Consider the following 19944-nt stretch of genomic DNA (forward strand, 5'->3'; position numbering starts at 1 on the left):
ATGGCGCTGACTTTCCCTCTGCCGGGTGGGTGCTCATCCCTCCACCTCTTTCTGCCCCTGCACCACCCTTGCTCTGCCCCTATTCCACCCCCTTCCCCCAAGTCCTCGCCCCTGCCCTGCGTCTTTGCCTCCTCCCCTGAGCGCGCCGTGTCCCTGCTGCGCCCCCTCCCTCCTGAAAAACGCTAAGTGCCACCAAACAGCTGTTATCTGGCAGGAAGTGCGGGGGGGGGGGGGGGAGGAGCGGGGAAGCGGCGAAGCGGCACACTGTGGGGAGGGAGGGAGAAGGCGGCAAGGAGGAGGGAGATTGGCTGCAATTTTTCCCTGTGGGTGCTCCTTGGAGCACCCACAGAGTCAGTTCCTCCCTCCCTCCCGCTCGACTCCTTACCTGAATATTGGGACAAATGGCATCCCGATCATACGTTAATCAGGACACAGGACAAAGGGTTAAATATTGGGATAGTCCTGATATCTTGTCACCCTATCTAGGGATAACAGTGCTGTGCTAGTGCTAAGTAGGGTGACCAGATGTCCCGATTTTATAGGGACAGTCCCAATTTTTGGGTCTTTTTCTTATACAGGCGCCTATTACCTCCCACCCCGTCCCGATTTTTCACACTTGCTGTCTGGTCACCCTAGTGCTAAGCATTAGAAAAAGATAGGCTTTGAAGACATGTTAATAGTCAAGTCTGAGAAGGAGCTGCCAATCTGAGTGGCAACAGTTTAAGATTACCCATATCATTAAAAAAAATCTTAAATGAATATCCTGCCCCCATCAGACAAACAGGTAGGCTAAATTCCTTCCTAGTGATAGTGTCAGCCACAATAGTAGTTAGAGATAGGGAGATGGTAAACCTCCATCAGAGCCATGTGGGAATCCTGCTACTGTCAGTCACCTCAGTTATTAAATCAGTTCAGAGATGGATGAGAGGCAAGTTTCTTTCAAGATTTAGCATTATAGCAGGTTTTTACATTTTTATGAAGACAGCACATTGCTTTATTGAATATTTGTCAGATTTATAGGACTAGGTTTTAAACGATTTTTCCCCAGCACAATAGTCCTGCATGCTAATCTCTCTAGTCAATTCATTGGTCATTTATGGGGGATGGGATCCTGGCCCCAGTCTTCCAACTCAATATAAGTTAAACACACACAGCATTTTTTTAAAATAAAAAACGTACAAGTTTTTCTTATTTTTTAAAGTAAATCCAAGTGACTGCTGATCCTATTACTGAGAGTGTGTTTGGAGTAATAGTAAACTCCTTGGGGCAGAGTCCATCTCATGCTTTTGTACAATGCCTGATTCATGACTGAATCGCCTAGGTGCTACCACAATACAAATAAAGTGTGTATGTGAGCGTGTCTATCTATCTGTCTCTATAGTGTGCTGCATAATGACAATAGTCAGGTCCTAGGTGGCCTCCAATTTATTATAAGTGTAGAGGCAAGGTAGAAAGAGAACAAATAAGTAAGTTTGAGAGAATTTAACTGCATGACCAGGAGAGCGGGATCTTTTCCCATTCCAATCATTTATTGTAGAAGTCCACCTACTGCTAGCCCTCTTTTCAGTTTAATCTTATTCCTGCCTTCCTGTTTTTTGCACATCACAACTTGATATCATATGGACAAACCAGTGCTACACTATTATGTAGTACTGTGGATGCATTTCTGCCAATTATATTGCTCAATCTGCCAGGGCAGTTTGATTTATTCTGCAGAGAAACCTTGTCAAGATTTAGCCATCTGACGTTTATCTTGTTCCCCCAAACCAGTCTCTAATTAATTTAGTTGATATATTTGGCCACTTAACATTGAAATGGTTTAAGGAGATAATTTCATTTCCACTTTGTTATGATTGCAGCAAATAAATGAAACGTCACTTTTATTTTTTTAGCCCCTGCATTTGGTGACTCATATGCAAATAAACCCTTTTCAAAGCTTCGTTCATCCCCCCTTCTGCAAGGGAATGTCTCTGCAGTGCTGAATTTTGGAGAGTCATGAAGAGGGGTGAGTTCTCTTGAAAGAACTATTGGAAAGTACAGTGTTTTTTAATTTCTCATTTCCCTGGCAATCTTTATCCAACGTTTGTGGACCACTGGTGTAATATTTGACTCGAAAGTGCATGGGGTGTGTGTGTCCTTCAGTATTCACCCAGTGGCAGAGGTGCTGGCAGCCTGCAGGACAGCTGTTGTTGCTGGCTTCTTCACTATCCACCCTCTTCTTCCCATCTCCTGGGAGTAGATAGGGAAACCTTTTCCATTTGTCCTTGTTCCCATTTGGATAGAGATTTGATTCGTCTCCCTGTAATGCATTTTCTCCTCATCCCCCTCTGGCCATGTATCACTGCATGCTCAAGTGACTGATCAGCTGTTCCTATTACAGCTGTTACTGCATTGCCTGCTGTCTACAACTCTTTAGCTCAATCCATTAAAGGATGCCCCAAACCCTTGAGACTCTCAGTCTCAAGCTATATATAGAGAGAGTAGGAGACCTGGCTTCAAGAGAGCAGCTGGATCAGGACAAGGGAAGTGTGGCTCGATGGAGGACTCAGTGAAGAATTGTTGCCAGAGAATACTTGAGAAGGTCAGAATTCGGCTGACCAATAGAGGCCCCAGTATGCAACAGCTAGCACTATCCCTGCCTGCTCTGCCTCCCTCTGTGCTGCTTTGCTCCCGGAAGCAGCCGGCATGTCCCTGTGACCCCTGGGGGGGGGAGGAATTGTGTGTCTCTCTGTGGTGCCCCCACCCCGAGCGTCAACTCCACAGCTCCCGTTGTCCTGGAACTGCGGCCAATGGGAGCTCCGGGGTAGCACCTGTGGGCAGCGCTGCACGGAGACTCCCTGGTCCCCCTGCCTAGGAGCCGCTGCCAGAGGGGGGTGTGCTGGTTGCTTTGGGAGCCGCACCACCCGAGGTAAGCACTGCTCCCCTCCCTCAAACCATATCCCCAACCCCCTTGTCCCAGCCCAGAGCCCGCACCCAAACTTCCTCCCAGAGCCAGCACCCCTCCCCCCTCCCGAAATTGAAATGATAAATTATGCAGAATATTTTATGCTGCTAGAGTGCTTTCCATTCAGTATTTGAAAATGGTTTACAAATTACGCTGCCAAATTTTCAAAAGTGGCCACTGATTTTGGGTGCCCCAGCCTGAGACACTTAGAACTCGATGTTCAGAATTGCTGAATACAGGCAACACCACTTGACTTCAGGATATAATTTAAGCCAAGAGTAGTATTTGAAAACTGATTAGATGTTTATTTGGTTAATGAGAACATGCACAGTTACATTAGATAAAATCATTTTATTTTTAGAAGGGAAACCCTCATACTTTAGGGCATAAATCAGTCACTAATGGTGATTAGGAAGAAACTTTCTCTGTGGTCAGGTTATTTCATAATTGTCCACTGTGAGGTTTCTTGCACTATCCTCGGAAACATTTTGACTGGATGGACCACTGATCTGGTCTGCTATGACAATTCTTATATTCCGGTTATGCAACTGGATGAAAATAAGAGAACTGGTGAAGTAGTTGGGTTTATTCCATTTTGACTGAGGAGGATACCAAATGCAACCAAAATCTTCAATTGCAAGAAGTTCCCTCTTCTCTCCAAACCTCCAGTGTAATATAAGCATGTTAATATTTCACAGAACCCACTCAGTAAATTAGGCAATTTAGCTTTGCAGTTTGTCTTTTTGAAGCTGGCCTGGATCTTTCTTGCTTGTAAACCCCAAGTAACACATTTAATTAAGCAATAGTCAGTATTCTCTCCTGCTAGGTATAGTTTGTGTTCAGCATTATGCTACAGTTCTGTTCTAGTCACCCTAGAGAGCATCTTCCTCATTTCAGAAAATGGAAATGAGCTGGTTAGATGCCTGTACAGCTGCCAAAGACCCACATGGGTGAAACTGTGCTCTGCATGTAAACAGTGAACTAGCTATGCTCTATTCTTAAAGGCAAGTATGCAGTAGGGATGACCAGAAAATTAAGAGCATTTCATGTTCCAGATATATCACAAAATACTGTATATTATTTACATTGTGTAATAAGGAAGGAACTTTATTATCCACAGGTTACTCAAAAGTTCAGCACTACTACAGGCATCGGGCCTGATTCTGTAGTGTCCTGCACCTTATGTAGTCAGTTATGCCTGTGGAAAGTGGTTGTAGAAGTGCTACCAAATCAGAAAGACAGTGTTTGATGTTCCCTTTATATTGATGTAAATTACTTCACAAGGGGTAGGGGGCAATGAAGAATCAGGCCTATTTTTGTCAGTGGGAATTTTGCCTGTCTGTGGGTTTACTGCAGTGTGAGTGTTCGGTGTAATTAGCAATGTACCGTATAATAATAGCAACTGTTTTTTCTCATTGTTTGGTTTTGCTCCAAAACAAATTCTATTCTACTAGTATATCTCTCCTTAGCTATGTGGGCATGGTTGCTATAGCTTTCAGAGCTGTAAATTGGCCCTTTGTTGGCATTTCTGTGCAACTTGGCAATAAGGGAGATTACATTTTTTAAAAACCGTAATCTATTAAAATGTTTCCAACAATATGCAATAGCTCACACAAGACCTTACTGTAAATACATTAGCTTTTCCACCACTCCTTTTCTCCATTCCTTTCCTTAGAACAGTTTTTTAAAAATAGCTCTACATTTATGACAGAATCATTACAAGCACTGCTGTGAAAGAATCTTCTTTGATTGCCTTGGGAAATATTACCTCAAAAAGTCAATCAGCTATTTCAGTGTGATGCTTTGGACTGTAAAAGTTATATAGCGCTTGGTAAATAATTGTTTATCATGAGAGTGAAGTCCATTCATCCACCAGAGGGCAGTCTTACATGTGTAGACATTAGGTATAAACTTAATACAATAATAGAGAACTGGATCTATATGGTATCTTACAGAGCATAAGACCAATTCTCCCCTCACTTATGCTACCTCAGTTACATTGATGGAATTGCAATGGGTACAACTGAGTACAGAACTAGGATGGAAAAGGTCTCTTAACTGATATCGTCCTTTTTTTTGGCCATGGAGCAAAGAAATGTTTTATTTGTACTTGGTTTTTCAGTGTATTTGCTTTTGACTTGGATTAGATTTTAGCACATGTATGTTGGCTAACATACATGTAGACGTTTCTGACATTTGCATCCCACTGCTGGTAATCCCATTGGATTTAAAGATAGCCTCTGAGAATCCCGTATTTTCAGACAAAAACCCGCTGTCCTATTTATTTATTTCCCCCCCCCCTTTTGTTATCAGGGGTTTGGTGTTAAACTAGTACTAACCTATTTGAGTTGTGGGTTGGTGAGCAGAGCCCATCAAGAAACAAAAGGCCTGTCCCCCTCAGGTGAAGGGAGTGGGCCACAAAATCCACAAAACTACTAGTGACATGGGACAAAGAATGAAAAAAACAGGGGCAGGATGGAAGTTCCAGGGTTAAAAAAATTAAAAATCCCCAGTGATTTAGTCACGATAGTGTTAACTGGGATGCAGCCATGCTCTCTTATTTCCTGTTTTGGTCAGTGGGAGTTCCCTCCCCAGTTGTGATGTGGTTAAATAAAGCAGCAAGTTCCCAGCCTGCTGTCCTGTGAGTAGACTTATTTTTGTTGCATTGAACAGTCCATTTACAAAACGGGGGACTCATATCACGGGCCACCAGACTGTTCGTTTACTTTTGCATGGCCACCCGCAGCTCCCAGTGGCCGCGGTTTGCCATTCCTGGCCACTGAGAGCTGTGGGAAGCGGCACAGGCCGCACGTGGCCCACCACTGCTTTAAGGAGTCAAGGGTGAAAAGAGAAGAGAAATTCAGTCTTGCTAAGAGCCCAGTCTGTTATTGCTAAAGAGTATCTTCCAAAAGGACAGATCCAGCTCACCTGGCATAAAACATCTGATTCGTGTTGTGCAGCCTCTCCTGGATAAACTACTTAACTGCAGCCCAGTAGTGACGAACATGGTGGAAAAGATTAAAAAACAAACACACCTAGATCATGCTTCCTAACTGTCAGAGTGGTTAAGCACTGGAATAAATTGCCTAGGGAGGTTGTGGAATCTCCATCATCGGGGATTTTTAAGAGCAGGTTGGACAAACATCTGTCAGGGATGGTCTAAATAATACTTAGTTCTGCCTTGAGTGCAGGGGACTGGACTAGATGACCTCTTGAGGTCCCTTTCAGTTCTATGATTCTATGCTCTGTTTTTTGGGTAAATACAGGACTTCTGTTTCCAGGATTGTCATCCATCCTGGTTCTGGGGCCTCCTGGGGACATCAGTCGGTGGCCCTGCCATGGAGTCATGAGCACAGATGTGTGGCTGGCATGGTTTCTGGATTCCCCCTGTGCCTGCCCATCCTGTACCTAGAGGGAACCCTTGATGCAGGTTGCCCACCACTGATCTAAACCATCCCTGACAGGTGTTTGTCTAACCTGCTCTTAAAAATCTCCAGTGATGGAGATTCCACAACCTAGATATGCTTTCTAATGCCCTCATGAGAAAATAACAGATGGAGTCTTCATAAGAACATAAGAATGGCCATACTGGGTCAGACCAAAGGTCCATCCAGCCCAGTATCCTGTCTACCAACAGTGATCATTGCCAGGTGTCCCAGAGGGAGTGAACCTAACAGGTAATGATCAAGTGATCTCTCTCCTGCCATCCATCTCCACCCTCTGACAAACGGAGGCTAGGGACATCCTGGCTAATAGCCATTAATGTACTTAACCTCCATGAATTTATCTAGTTCTCTTTTAAACCCTGTTATAGTCCTAGCCTTCACAACCTCCTCAGGCAAGGAGTTCCACAGGTTGACTGTGCGCTGTGTGAGGAAGAACTTCCTTTTATTTGTTTTAAACCTGCTGCCTATTAATTTCATTTGGTGGCCCCTAGTTCTTATATTATGGGAACAAGTAAATAACTTTTCCTTATTCGCTTTCTCCACACCACTCATGATTTTATATATCTCTATCATGTCCCCGCTTAGTCTCCTCTTTTCCAAGCTGAAAAGTCCTAGCCTCTTTAATCTCTCCTCATATGGGACTGTTCCAAACCCCTAATCATTTTAGTTGCCGTTCTCTGAACCTTTTCTAATGCCAGTATATCTTTTTTTATATGAGGAGACCACATCTGTACGCAGTATTCGAGATGTGGGCGTACCATGATTTATATAAGGGCAATAAAATATTCTCCGTCTTCCCACTACCCTAAAATGAGGGTCCCGCTTTGGAACTTGGTTTAAGGAAGAAAAGATAGTCTTGTGATTGGGTGGTCCTGAAAGTAGTATATTGGAGCTCTACTCACAGCTCTGTTACTGACTTGTTGCATGTCCTTGGTGAAGTAATTTAATGGTATTTGGCAAATGATTAAAAACAATTGGTCTTGTGACCGTTTGGGTTTCTTTAGTATGGATAAAGAAGACCTGAAACATTTTTGTTTGTTTTGACCTTTTTTTTTTCTTTAACGTGAAAAATATCAGGGATATTCTGGGCTTCTCTAGTTTTGATGACACATTATATGTGTCAAAAGATCATCTAATCTCACACTTTAATTGAAGGGATTGGGGTGATGAATCTTTTAAAAGACATCATTTCTCCAAACTGTTAGTCATTAACCTTAAATAGATTTTTAAAAACAAGCAAACAAAAAACAAAGAATGTTAAATACTGTAGTCTGACTAAACATTTCTTCCCCTCTCAGTGGATCTGCTTTCACTCTTTTGACTCCTGTGATGTCATCATTTCACTACTTCACCGGTCATCATAGGGTCTTCCAGGGTAGACATGACCGAATTTCTAAAGTAAAAAGCGAGCAGAAAAGGTCCCATTGTTGGCTTTGGAACAATGTGAATATAATGTGCTATGTTGTGACAAGATGGACTGTAATAAACCAAATATTAGCAAAAAATGTTGGACTGTGCAATTGCTTTTAGTATAGATTGTAACTGTTTGATCCAAATGACTGTGTATTTGCAAACCAATGTGAATCAAACAGATTGCATGAACAGCTTTCTCTCTGTGCCAATGGTGAGGGGGCTGGCAGAGCTCAATATACTCTTGGAGCAGCTTTACACTGTAGTGCCAACACTCTGGTATGTCAGAGTAAACTCACTTCAACAAAGAAAGCATTGGACTGTACAGCAGGCAGGCTTATTATCAGGGATGTCTAGAACTTATGCCTGTGTGATGTTCCCCTAGTGTTATCAGGACCAGTGATCTGCTAGGTCACTCCAGTCCTTGACCCTGGGAGCCAGCCTTACCCTGCTCTGCTGTGAGAACCCCCACTCCTGGGCTGTTCACGTACAGCCTATGGCATATAAACTGCTCCCAGCTACTTGCAACCAAAAGACACTAGCCAATATCTCCAGTCCCAGACACCCTAGGAACCTCCGTCTTGCAGTGTCCAGTTATGCCTGCTGGATGCTGCAAGCTTATATGAGTTCATCAATTTAACAAAGAAATTGATATGTACCAGGCTTGTTATCCTACGAGGAGTCTTTGACATGCTTCAAACCAAACACAATGCTTCAGGTAGAATAATCAAATTTATTAACTACAAAGATAAATTTTAAGTGATTATAAGTCAAAGCATAACAGGTCAGATCTGTCAAATGAAATAAAAGCAAAATGCATTCTAAGCTGATCTTAACACTTTCAATGCCCTTACAAACTTAGATGTTTCTCACTACTGTCTGGTTGCTCTTCAGTCAGACTCTCCCCTTTGATCAGCACTTCAGTCGCTTGGTGTGGTGTCTATAGATGTAGGTGGAAGAGAGAGGAAGAGCATGGCAAACATCTCTTCCTTTTATCAATGTTCTTTCTTCCCTCTTGGCTTTGCCCCGCCCCCTTCAGTGTCAGGTGAGCATTACCTCATCACAGTTCCAAACTGACCAAAGGAAGGGGGGTGACTCACTCAAGAGTCCAACAGATCCTTTTGTTGCTGCCTAGGCCAGGGTCCTTTGTTTCTGTGAGGCTGGGCTGGGTTTGTCCCTGATGAGGTGTGAACTGCCTCTCTGCTTTTGGAGAGTTTTTGCCTGGGCTTATTTTAAGCCATGAAGACACGTAACTATATACATGAAATTATAACATTACTGTAACAACAATTACTATAACAATGCTCAGTGCATCATGAGCCTTCTGAAGATACCCAACATGACAAACTTTGCAGTGGATACCACACAATCATTTTACAAGGATAAACATGGGGGTGCTGGGTGTTCTCCCGAGGTACAGAGCATCACAGCCTGTTTCTGGCATTCCAGTGAATCTAGTAGTTAGCGTACAGGCCTGGGAGTCAGGACTCCTGAGTTTTAGTCACAGTCTTGCCAATGACTCACTGTATGACCTTGGTTAAATTACTTGGCTTCAGCTTCCCCCACTCTGCAATGAGAATAATAAATTTAGCTCCCTCATAGAGAATGAATTAGCTATTTTTAAAGCGCTTTGAGATGTTGAATGAAAGGTGCTGGATAAACACATAATATTATTTTGTTATTTAGAAACAGATTAGAAGAGGAATTAATTTGGGATGACTGACAAACATAAGGGTTACCTTACTGCAGAGAGTAAATAGAATTAGGAGACCAAATAACTCATAGCAATCCTGACAAATCCCTGTTTGAATCAAAGAAGAGGTAGGAACTGAAGCTGTTAGCTACGTAAGCAAGGAGTAATACTGAGCACTTTAAAGTAAGAAATTGTTGCCATAACAACAAATTACTACTAGCACTGTTTCTTAAAATATGACAATGATTTTTCTGTCCTTCCCCACCCCCGAGAGAATTGCACACAAACAACAGCCACTATCAGAGCACCTCCTGAAAAGTAACATGTATGGCAAGTGATGCAGAACAATGCACAGAGTGTTTCTGGATAGTCAATATGTAGGTTAAGGAGAAAATGGAATAAAAAGTTCATATGAAAGGATTGAAAAGACAAAATCTAAAAATATCACAGTGATCAAACCATTCAGCAGTGCATTGTATACAGCTCTGTGCTGGGAAGCTAGTCATTATCATCTATTGTGGTTATAGAAAAACTCTGCTTATAGGCCCTAGTTCAACAAGGAACCTAAGCACATGCATAGCTTTAAGCATTTGAGTAATCCCATTGAAATGATTAAAGTTATTCAAGGGCCTTGCTTAATCTGTGCCATAGGGAAGTGGAAAGAACATCTCAGGCCTGGTCTACACTGGGCGGGGGGCGGGGAGGGGAGATCTAAGTTACGCAACTTCAGCTACGTGAATAATGTAGCCTGTTCCCGCTCCCCCATCAACTCTGCCTGCGCCTCTCACGGTGCTGGAGTACAGGAGTCAATGGGAGAGCGCTTGGGGATCGATTCATCGTATCTAGACTAGACGCGATAAATCGATCCCTGAATCAATCCCCGCTGGCTCGATCGCTGCCCGCCAGTAGTTCAGTGAGTTTCAGTGGAATTAATATTCTCACTTATACCAGTGAAACTCTACTGGAGCCGATGGGGCCACCTGGGATTATAGAGCAGAATCTGGCCTTTCAAGGTGCATTAAATCTTCAGATTGAGGAAGAATGTGATGTTTCTAATATTAAAGCTGGGTAAAAATATTAAAAATAATTTCACAAATATTTGGATTTTTACAATAATTTCCTTTGACTGCGTTTGTGCCCCTTTAGGCTTTGCTTTCTCTTTATGTAGTTGATTAAGCTTTACAAGCAAACCTGTGTACAGAAAGCAAATTTCAAAAGCAAGTACATGAGGAAGCCAAAATTGGAATTTGTATACTGATAGTTTGAGCTCCTCCAGTTGAGGAACAGAAACAATACCATGTGATTTATCTGACCAGTCATAACTAACCAACAGAGCTCACATTTTGAATATTCACAAGCAATCCAGAAAGTAAAATTTTTAAAAAGAGAATTGTCAAATAAGGAATAAATTAAAGGAAACTGCAATCTGTTCATAGATGTTTAGCAAGCAGGAAAAGAGACATGTTTGTCCAAAATCATGGTCCATTATTAGCTTAGGGCTTGACTACACGCAAAATTGCATCAGTTTAATGAAAAGTGTGATGTAAAATAGATTCAGTGGTGCAAATGACTGTGTGGTCACTCTTCCATTGATACAAATCTGGCATATGCTGATTTAGGTTAAGTTAATTGGGAACAGGTTTAAGGTCTGTCTAGCCCAGTAACTTGTCTCTGACACTGGTCAGAACCATGATGCTGCAACTTCTGTATGTAGACAAGGCTACAAAGTTTTGTAAAGAGACTGACATAATTGAAAACTTCTTTTTATTGTTTGTGAACAGATTTGCTTTTTTCACAGTGATTTCTGCCTCCATATATTTTACTGGATCCTTGTAGTTGCATTCTTCAATGCCCTGGTGTGGCAGGAGATGCCTAATGGAGTTTAGATAGCATGGATACAGCCATTGGAGTCATTTAAATTTTTGGGTTTTTTTTCAGATAAACTAAAGTAACATGGGTTTTGGCTGAAAAGCACCTTCCCTGTTCAGGCAGCAGGTTCAGGTGGAGGATATTCTCCACGTGGCAGCTCCCTGATGAAATAGCCTACGTACTTATTAAGAGATGAAATCAGGTTTCCTCTTGTAAATTGAAAAATTGAGCCCTCATCGCGCATTGAGAGCTTTGCTCATGCCAAGTTCATTGCAGGTTAGGGTCCATGACCACAAAACCAGGGTTGAGTTCAGGTATAAACGGCACAGTTCAGCTCAGAATAACTGTGATGTGTAGTATAAATTCCACACAGTGCTTGGTGTTACAGGGCTTAAAACCCTCCGGGCTAGGGACATGATTTTCTCTCTTGTTCTCAGCTGCCAAGCTAGTAGGCATATTCTTCCAGATGAGGCTAATTAGAGATTGCTCCATGATGCCTCTTTATTCTGCATGTGTTCTAATCTGTTATGAACTGTCCCTTAGTTAAGCATTGTTGTACTGGCCCTCCCAGGCAGATGATTCCCATTCTTAACTCCTATTTAAAAAAATACATCAGTATTCTATTCTAAGTAATGGTCCCAAATGGTCTAGCTTGTAGTTGCATTATTGCAGTATTTTGGGAGATTAGAATAATAGAATCATAGTAATGTAGGGCTGGAAGGGACCTCTGTAAGTCATCTAGTCCGGTCCCCACCCGGTGCTAAGACAGGATTGTTATCATAGTTATATTTTATAAGAGAATGTGCTCCTGGTTAGACTTGAGGAAATGGCGCTAGATTGTAGGATCTGGTTCTGGGTTTTCTTTCTCTCTGGTTCCCCCCGATCGGGTATGGATTCAACAGTTTTCAGGCCAGCCCAATCAGCAGAGGGCTGCAAAGCATGGGGCTCCTGTGGGCTACTTGTGTGGAAACCTGGCCCTTACAAAGAGCTAAACGCAATCAGTGCACCGTGAAACTGCATAACTTCCTAAGCAAGCCTTAGGGAACCAGAGCCTCCAACATTCTTAAAACATTCAAAGCCAGCATGGAAAATGCAGCGAGTTGGGGGAACTGGAGAAAGTGGCATCCAGGCTAAATCTCCCTAAGAAATCCCCTCAACACTCCATTTTTTATGCACAGTACACAATTTAAGAGGTGATGACACTAACAGAATTTGTGCGGAGCCCTTTAATATAGCTATAATTTAGGATTATTTTGCTAGATAATAACTGCTGTTTGCATGCGGCTAATGGCATGAGAAGATGCCAGATTTCTTTATATTTTCCTCTAGCCTACTGTAAATACACTGGTTGCTCAATTACTGCCATATTAGCTAGCACAGAGATACTCATTTATAGCAGAGCAACATAATAGCTGCAGTAGCCGATGAACTGTTTGGGCAGCTTGAGGCCTGGTGAGCAGTCATTTAAACTGGTGTGCACAGAGGCAGTCCCACATTGTTCAGTAAGCTAAAGAACATAGTGTCTGTGAGAGGAGTGTGTTATACTCCCACTGCTGAACTGTTCAAGTTACAGAGCATAGCCAATGTCAGATGGGCTTTTCTGACATCCCCACAGGGTAGAGGCTAATGTCACAGCCCTAGCATCTGTTGTCTCTAAAGACAAGAGCAGGGTGTTTTTTTGTATTCTGCCTGGAGTCCATAATGCCTATCAGTATAAGTCACTGGAGTCTGGGAGGCAGAGCGCTACTTGTTGCTCAGTTAAGTATTTGGGCAGCAGCAGCAGCAACCACCATCTTTACATTTTATTAGTATTCACAAGCATCTCAGGATTTTTAATAATGGTCAACTTTAAAGACTCCAAATTCCAGGAGACAGAGTGGCTCAGAAATTGGTAATTTGGAAGCTGGGGCCTTCTCTTTATAGCTCACCCATTCAAATCTGACCCATATCAATAGAGACTGAAGGTCATTCATTACTATCTAAAAGCTGATCACCTAAGTGATGAAAGTTCAGTGGCTTCAGTCCAGTTCCTAGTGGACAAAGTGTCCTCCACCTCAGTAGAACCAATCCACCTTGGCTAGAATTGTCCCCATCCCCCCATCCTTTTTGGCAGAGGATTTCAGTCTCTAGGATGCTGATCTAGCAGCTTTCTCATGCATTCAGTTGCCTTGCAGGAGATAGAAGGGAGCTCTCACTTATAAAACATGCTAAACTGTTTTTTTCTATTCCAGTTGATTAATATGGCTCTCCAACTTCATACAGTAGTAATCAGTGCCTCCCATTTTAACCTTGCATATAGGTTCTCAATCTGGAGCTCATGCCTGCCAGGAGAGATGAGAACAGGTCCAGAGGGATGATTTCAATGGTAATTGCAGTAGCTGCTGAGCAGCTCTTACAGTTGTGCACCATCCCCTAAATGGGTATTATTTATTTAAGGCCAGAGCCAATGCGTATTAAAAACAATGAGTTGTCCACCCTCCTTTCTTTCTCTGCGGAGCCTGCAGCTCAGTGGTTCTCAAAAGTTTCCGTACTGTGACTGATGTTACAACAGAAAAAGCAGCAAAGAGTCCTGTGGCACCTTATAGACTAACAGACGTATTGGAGCATGAGCTTTCGTGGGTGAATACCCACTTCGTCGGACTCGGATGCATGTACATCATCCACGAAAGCTTATGCTCCAATACGTCTGTTAGTCTATAAGGTGCCACAGGACTCTTTGCTGCTTTTTCTGTTGTAACATCAGTCACAGTACGGAAACTTTTGAGAACCACTGAGCTGCAGGCTCCGCAGAGCTAGTAGCCCTTTACTATGCATTTCAGACACACACTGTCTCCACACAGTAAGAAAAATCTCCAATAATTTCAATATCCTTTCAGATTAATAGGAATGTTCTGCCAGAGAACAAAAGCAGAACAGTTTTTTGAGTCAGGCACATGCTGATTCTTGGAGGCAAATTGTGAGAGGTGAGAACTACTTAGACGTCTCAGGATCATTCTTCAGTATTTTCCAAGGTTGCGACTATATTTATAAAGCTGGAGAAGGGAACTAAAAGGATAGCCCCCATCATTACATTAAGGAGTTAAACATTTAATTCCTGGCTTGTCAGGTCTGCTTGAGTTTTAGGGAGGGTAGTCTAGTGCTTAAAGTATGGGACTGGGAATAGAGTTAGGACTCTTGAGTGATAGTCCTAACTACCACTGAGTCACTGTGTGGCCCTAGTAAATCACTTCTCTGTGCCTTGTGTAACATCCCATGAAACGGCTATAATACTACATGCCCTCCTCACTGGGGTGCTGGGCACTGATGTTGCTGTTACTGAAGCATTGGGGATCTTTAGAGAAAAGATGCTAAACAAAGGCCTGAGAGGTGCTGAACTCCTGAGAAGTGCATTGATTTCAATGGAAATTGTAGGTGGTCAGCACATTTTAGGATTTAGCCTTGTACATTATTTATTTAAGGCCCAATCCAGTACCTATTAAAATCAATGGTTTGGGCCCTTATTTTTTACTCTTCAGCTTGCATCAACAGAAAGTCACTTAGAGTAGCTTTCAGGGGCAGCACATATGATGGTATTGGACATAATGGTAGATGCCAACCCCCTTTTGTCATATACTTGGGTTGTGGAGGAAGGAAGGACAAAAGTATGTGTTCATTTTTCAGTCTGTATCCACATTTCCAAGGGAAAAGGTAGAAACGACCCGTGCCTGCTGATAGTGGGGGGGCAGCTGGCTTCAGCAGTGTTACTGAGCATGCTCAGTTCATGTGACTGAGCATGCTCAGTACAAACCAAGCAGCAAACCTGCATGGCCCCACCCACGTATAACCTCTGGCAAGGTTTTCTCTTTCTCTAGGTCCCAAGGCATTTCTTTTCTAAAGAAACATTTCCAAGATTTAAATTAAGTGCACATGTTATCCAAAAAGTGACTGATTTTTTAAAAATGTAGCTTTCAAACTGTAGCCTCCCCTCTTGATAAAGAGACCCCATTAATACTTCAAGTGACACTGTCTTGTTTAGTGTCCGGGTTTTGTTTTACTACACCTCAGTTTCTGGGTTTGACAACAGAAGGACTGAAAACATGAAATACTTATCAATCCTCAGCTCTCAGACCCTATAGCACAGTCCCAGATACAGCTGTTGTGTTTCACTCCAGAGGTGTTTTCATTTCAGTAGTGAGTGAAGAAATCTCTCTGAAATAATCAATGATACTTTGTACTTCTATCACGCCTTTCATTCAAAGACCTCAAAGTACTCTACAGATATTACATATCACAACACCATGTGAAACTAGACAATCACTACACTCTTGAATTAACTCACATAGAAAAATGATAAAAGACAAAACACCTTACCACCCATGATCAAACTCTGTCACAAAATGACCACTCTTGGTCCTTGTCGTCAAAGGAAACTTCCACAACACCTTCAAAAACGATCCTGGGAGCTTAAATTAATAACTCTACTAGACACTAAAAATTGTGGACTCAACAGAGACACTGGTTTCATGTCTCATTACGCTAATCTGTAACCCACTAACTCTTCTTTGTCCTATGACTACAGTGGTGTTAATTGCCCACTTCATTTTGAATGTTTTATGTATTAACTCTTTAAGCTTAACAATCGGAGCCACTTTGTATTTAGCTATGACTCTTTGATTACCTTTCCCAGATCTGAGGAACAGTCTGTGGAGCTTGAAAGCTTGTCTCTTTTACAAGCAGAAGTTGGTCCAATAAAAGTTATTACCTCACCCACGTTGTCTCTCTCATATCCTGGGACCTACACAGCTACAACAACAGTGCAAACAACACCCTGCGATGCAGGTGAGCTGAGCCAACTCAATGCAGCTCAACCTTCAGCTCCAGGTCACTGGGGCTCTCTTTACCCCATCAGAGACAGGTTGAAGTGTTAGTGATAAGTTTTACCACTGATGCTCCCATGCCAGCTGCCGTGGGAAGTTACTTGAGTTGCTTGGAGAAAAATACACTCATCAGTTCTAGACACATTCATGCTTGCTCCCACTTGATGGAACTAAAACATTCCCTGACTTGGCAGGGCAGAACTGTCTGAGACAGGATGTTCAGAGGTCATATACTAAATCTTGGGACCAACTGAGTGGCTTTTCATGAGGCTTCACATTGGCTAGAACTGTCCCTGAAGTTAAGGAATAATTTCACCCACTGCTGGAATGCTGCCATCACTTGGGTGGAATCATCACACAGCAATACTTTGTAATAGTATAGGATAGATAGTGAAAATGTGAAATGTCATGGAAATTTAAATAGGTAGAAAGTAGTGCTCTAAGTTAGAATGTAGCCGGAACACTGTTATCACCCCTGCCCATATATAAAGTGCAAGACCAGATTAATAACCCATCCAAAAGATGGCAACTCAAGCAGCATAGCACCTGGTATCACATTGTTGTACTGATTCAATGCTAACACAAAGAGAAGGGTGCAGTCTTCTAAATCACTACCACATGTATTAGATAGCTTGTAAAGTGCCTTGAGGTCCTTTGCAATGTATAAATTTAAGCTGTTTATTATCTGAATCACAGTTTGATTCCTTTCAAATCTATCCTGAATGGCTGGCTTCCTCCAACTCAGTGCAGAACGAGACCTTTTTTGTTTTTGAAAAGTCACAAAGATATAACATACTGCAGCTGTCTCTCTATTTTCTCATGCCAAAGTGTCCTACGGTAGAATGGAGTCGAGTTATTTCCTGGGGGTGGTGGAAAAAATTATTTTTGAATCAAAATTCATAAATAACTAAAACATTTTCCCCACCTCATTGTATTGCAGACATGAAGAAAATCACACATTCTAGGTCAGAATTGTCATCTTCCTACATTCTGCATATTGAGCTGTAATATTTATTTGTAAACCAATGAGCTAAATTCATCCCTGGCATGACTACATTGGTTTTATCTCTGAGATTAATGTGGGCCCATAAATTATCTGTATGGGCTCATTATACTAATCAAAATCATAAGAGACTTAAAAAATACTAGTCTCTCTTGTCTGGATACATCTCTCTCCACACTCAGAAAGTATTCTGCCTCTCGTGAGTGATCCTCGGATCCATGTCAAGAGTTAGATGAGCTTACTATTAATGAAAGTTGAAGGATAGCAGACCACCAATGAAGTCCTGTACGCAGGACTTGTATATGGACAGGAAATTACTGCATTATGTGCAGGACTGTTACAATACATGCCAACAAAATTAATAACCATATAATGCTGTGGGTTATTAAAAGTGAATTCCCAAGGTGTTCTAGAGTGATATAGGTTTCAGGGAAACTATAGTTCCATTCAGCAGTTAGATTGCAAAGAGGAAGTATGGTTGAAAGGCTGTAGTAACGCACAGTTGCTGTTAGCCAGAAGTCAGATTTAATGATGAATGAACAAGAGACCACTATTTTTTTACATCTCTTATGATCTGGAATGAATGAATAATGTGCAAAGCCAAATTCTTAAAAATGTGTTCAGGAAAAGGGTTGCCTGTGGGGTTTACTTTGTCTAATACAGATCCCGAGCAGTCTCTTTTATTTTGTCAAATGGATCTTGGGTCACAGAGGAAGGATTGTCCAGAGGTTAGGGTGGTAGTCTGGGACTCAGGAGTCCTAGTTCAGTTCCCTGCTCTGTCACCCACTTCCTGTGTGACCTTACACAAGTCACTTGGGGTGAACTTTGGAAAAGCTCCCAAATGACTTAGGAGCTGAAGTCCCATTTTATGAGTTGAATATGTCTCTCAGGTCACTTACCCTTAGTTTCTCTGTACTGCAGTTTCCCATCTTTACAATGAGGATATCCATACTACCCTACCTTACAGGCTGTTATGAGGATAAATACTTTAAAGATGGTGAGATATTCAGATACAGTGCTATCATCATGGGGGGCTATAGAAATAACTTCTGGAAAGCCAAAGCAGGCATGTGCAACAGTGCTTGTGAGTTTGAGCTCTGAGTAACCTAGAGCCACCAGACACCCCAATAAAATGTAATGGGCCAGCGAAGACCACCCATTGCTGGCATGTAAAGGAAACCAGCTGCAAGCCTCTGCTGCAAGTATTGATGATATCCACATGTTCTGCCTTTCTATACAGTCTGAGGCTAAGGGTGAATCATTAGCACCTCTTTGTTACAACAATTGAAATAGAGCCTTTACAGTTTTTCATATTTTTATGGGAACTTAGTGCTCTCAAAAGGCACTATATTGGAAGATAGTGGGGACTGGACTCCTTCTCCCACCCCCAGAACAGGTACAGCATGAGCTGTGGGCTGTGGCACTACAAGATTTCTTTAGACTGTCTTACCAAAGTATCTCTACCCTGTCCTGGAGTTTGAGAATGTGGTCCAGTCCCCACTGATTTTCAGCCCATGGCTTTTCACTGAGATGGCCAACAGAAGCACTGAATGTAGTGGAAGTTGTGGTGATGTAGCCCCTTGTTCACTGGGAACTGAACTGAGACCCACCCACTCATTGCACATACCAAACTGCTGTCACGTAATAATTATTTAGCTTCAATCATTCATAATTAATGACCTGAGATGGACTGAAACCTGATCACTAACAGGTAAAAGGCACAGTCGGATGAATTCAGCCTTGGCATAAGCAGGTGCAGCTCCTATTGGTTTCAGTGAAAGTTATACTCATGCTAAAGCTGAATTTGCCTCGATCCGTCTTGAGCCATCCAATCTTCCTGCTCATAAAATGCTAACCAAGGCTGGACTGGAACTAGAACTGAGATCTGAACTCCACTTCTCCCCCTAAACTTAGGGTAAGTTGGAATCTGGATATAAATTTCACAGCTTAGACCCATCTCTGCTTTTTATACTCTTTTTCTGGTGTCCTCCACTCCTTTTTTCAGACAGTCATTCCTTCAATATATTGCTTGCCTCTGTTTTCTTGAATCACATATTTGTATTTATTTATATTGTGGTAGTATGGAGAGGCTCCAACCAAGATCAGCATCTCTTTGTGCCTGGACATACATTTGGTAAGAGACAAAAAAGCATATTGTCTAAACAGACAAACCAATTATTTGTTCTTTCTTCCTTTTTTGAGTTAGTCCTGAAGTCCCTGACTGTGGACAGACATTGGTGTCTAAATGGATTCTTGCCATGTGACACTGGTGAAGGGTAGGTGCCATTGTTTTCCTCCTGTGCATAATTAAAAATCTCATTTTATGTTGAAAAGTTGTGTGGGGTGTGTGGTTTTTTTTTTGTTTTTGGCTTTTGAAATACTTCTGAATATTCCCTGATGCCCTCCTGACTTATCAAGATTTCTCAAGGCAAATTTTAATCTCTTTATATTGTGCCCTGAATGAATAGAGCAGCTGTCTGGGGCCGCCTACATTGTTCTTAATGTGACAGGTTTATGGACAGAAAACAAACTAGATATTGAAAAAGCATTGTGAAACGTACTGTAGGAAGCAAGATGAAAAAGGGTGGTGAATAGACAAACTCACACAGGTAATTTTCAACCTTCGATTTCTATAGTTCTACTTAGGGTAGGTCCATACTTACCCGCCGGGTCGATGCGGAGAGTTCGACTTCTCGGAGTTCGAACTATCGCGTCTAATCTAG

General features: G+C 42.1%; 1 protein-coding gene across 7 annotated transcripts in view; it reads left to right on the plus strand.

The window, feature by feature from the left end:
* SRGAP3 (SLIT-ROBO Rho GTPase activating protein 3) overlaps positions 1 to 19944 on the plus strand; it is a 300075-nt gene that overhangs the window by 806 nt on the left and 279325 nt on the right. For all 7 annotated transcript variants that reach the window (XR_005601272.1, XM_039547357.1, XM_039547359.1 and 4 more), the window contains exon 2: positions 1893 to 2005. Coding sequence is in view for 6 of the 7 variants with exons in the window: in XM_039547357.1 (XP_039403291.1) it covers positions 1996 to 2005 (10 nt within the window). In the remaining variant the exon portion in view is untranslated. The remainder of the gene's footprint in view (positions 1 to 1892; positions 2006 to 19944) is intronic.

This window comes from Mauremys reevesii, linkage group 7 (genome assembly GCF_016161935.1).
Source record: "Mauremys reevesii isolate NIE-2019 linkage group 7, ASM1616193v1, whole genome shotgun sequence".
NCBI lineage: Eukaryota > Metazoa > Chordata > Testudines > Geoemydidae > Mauremys > Mauremys reevesii.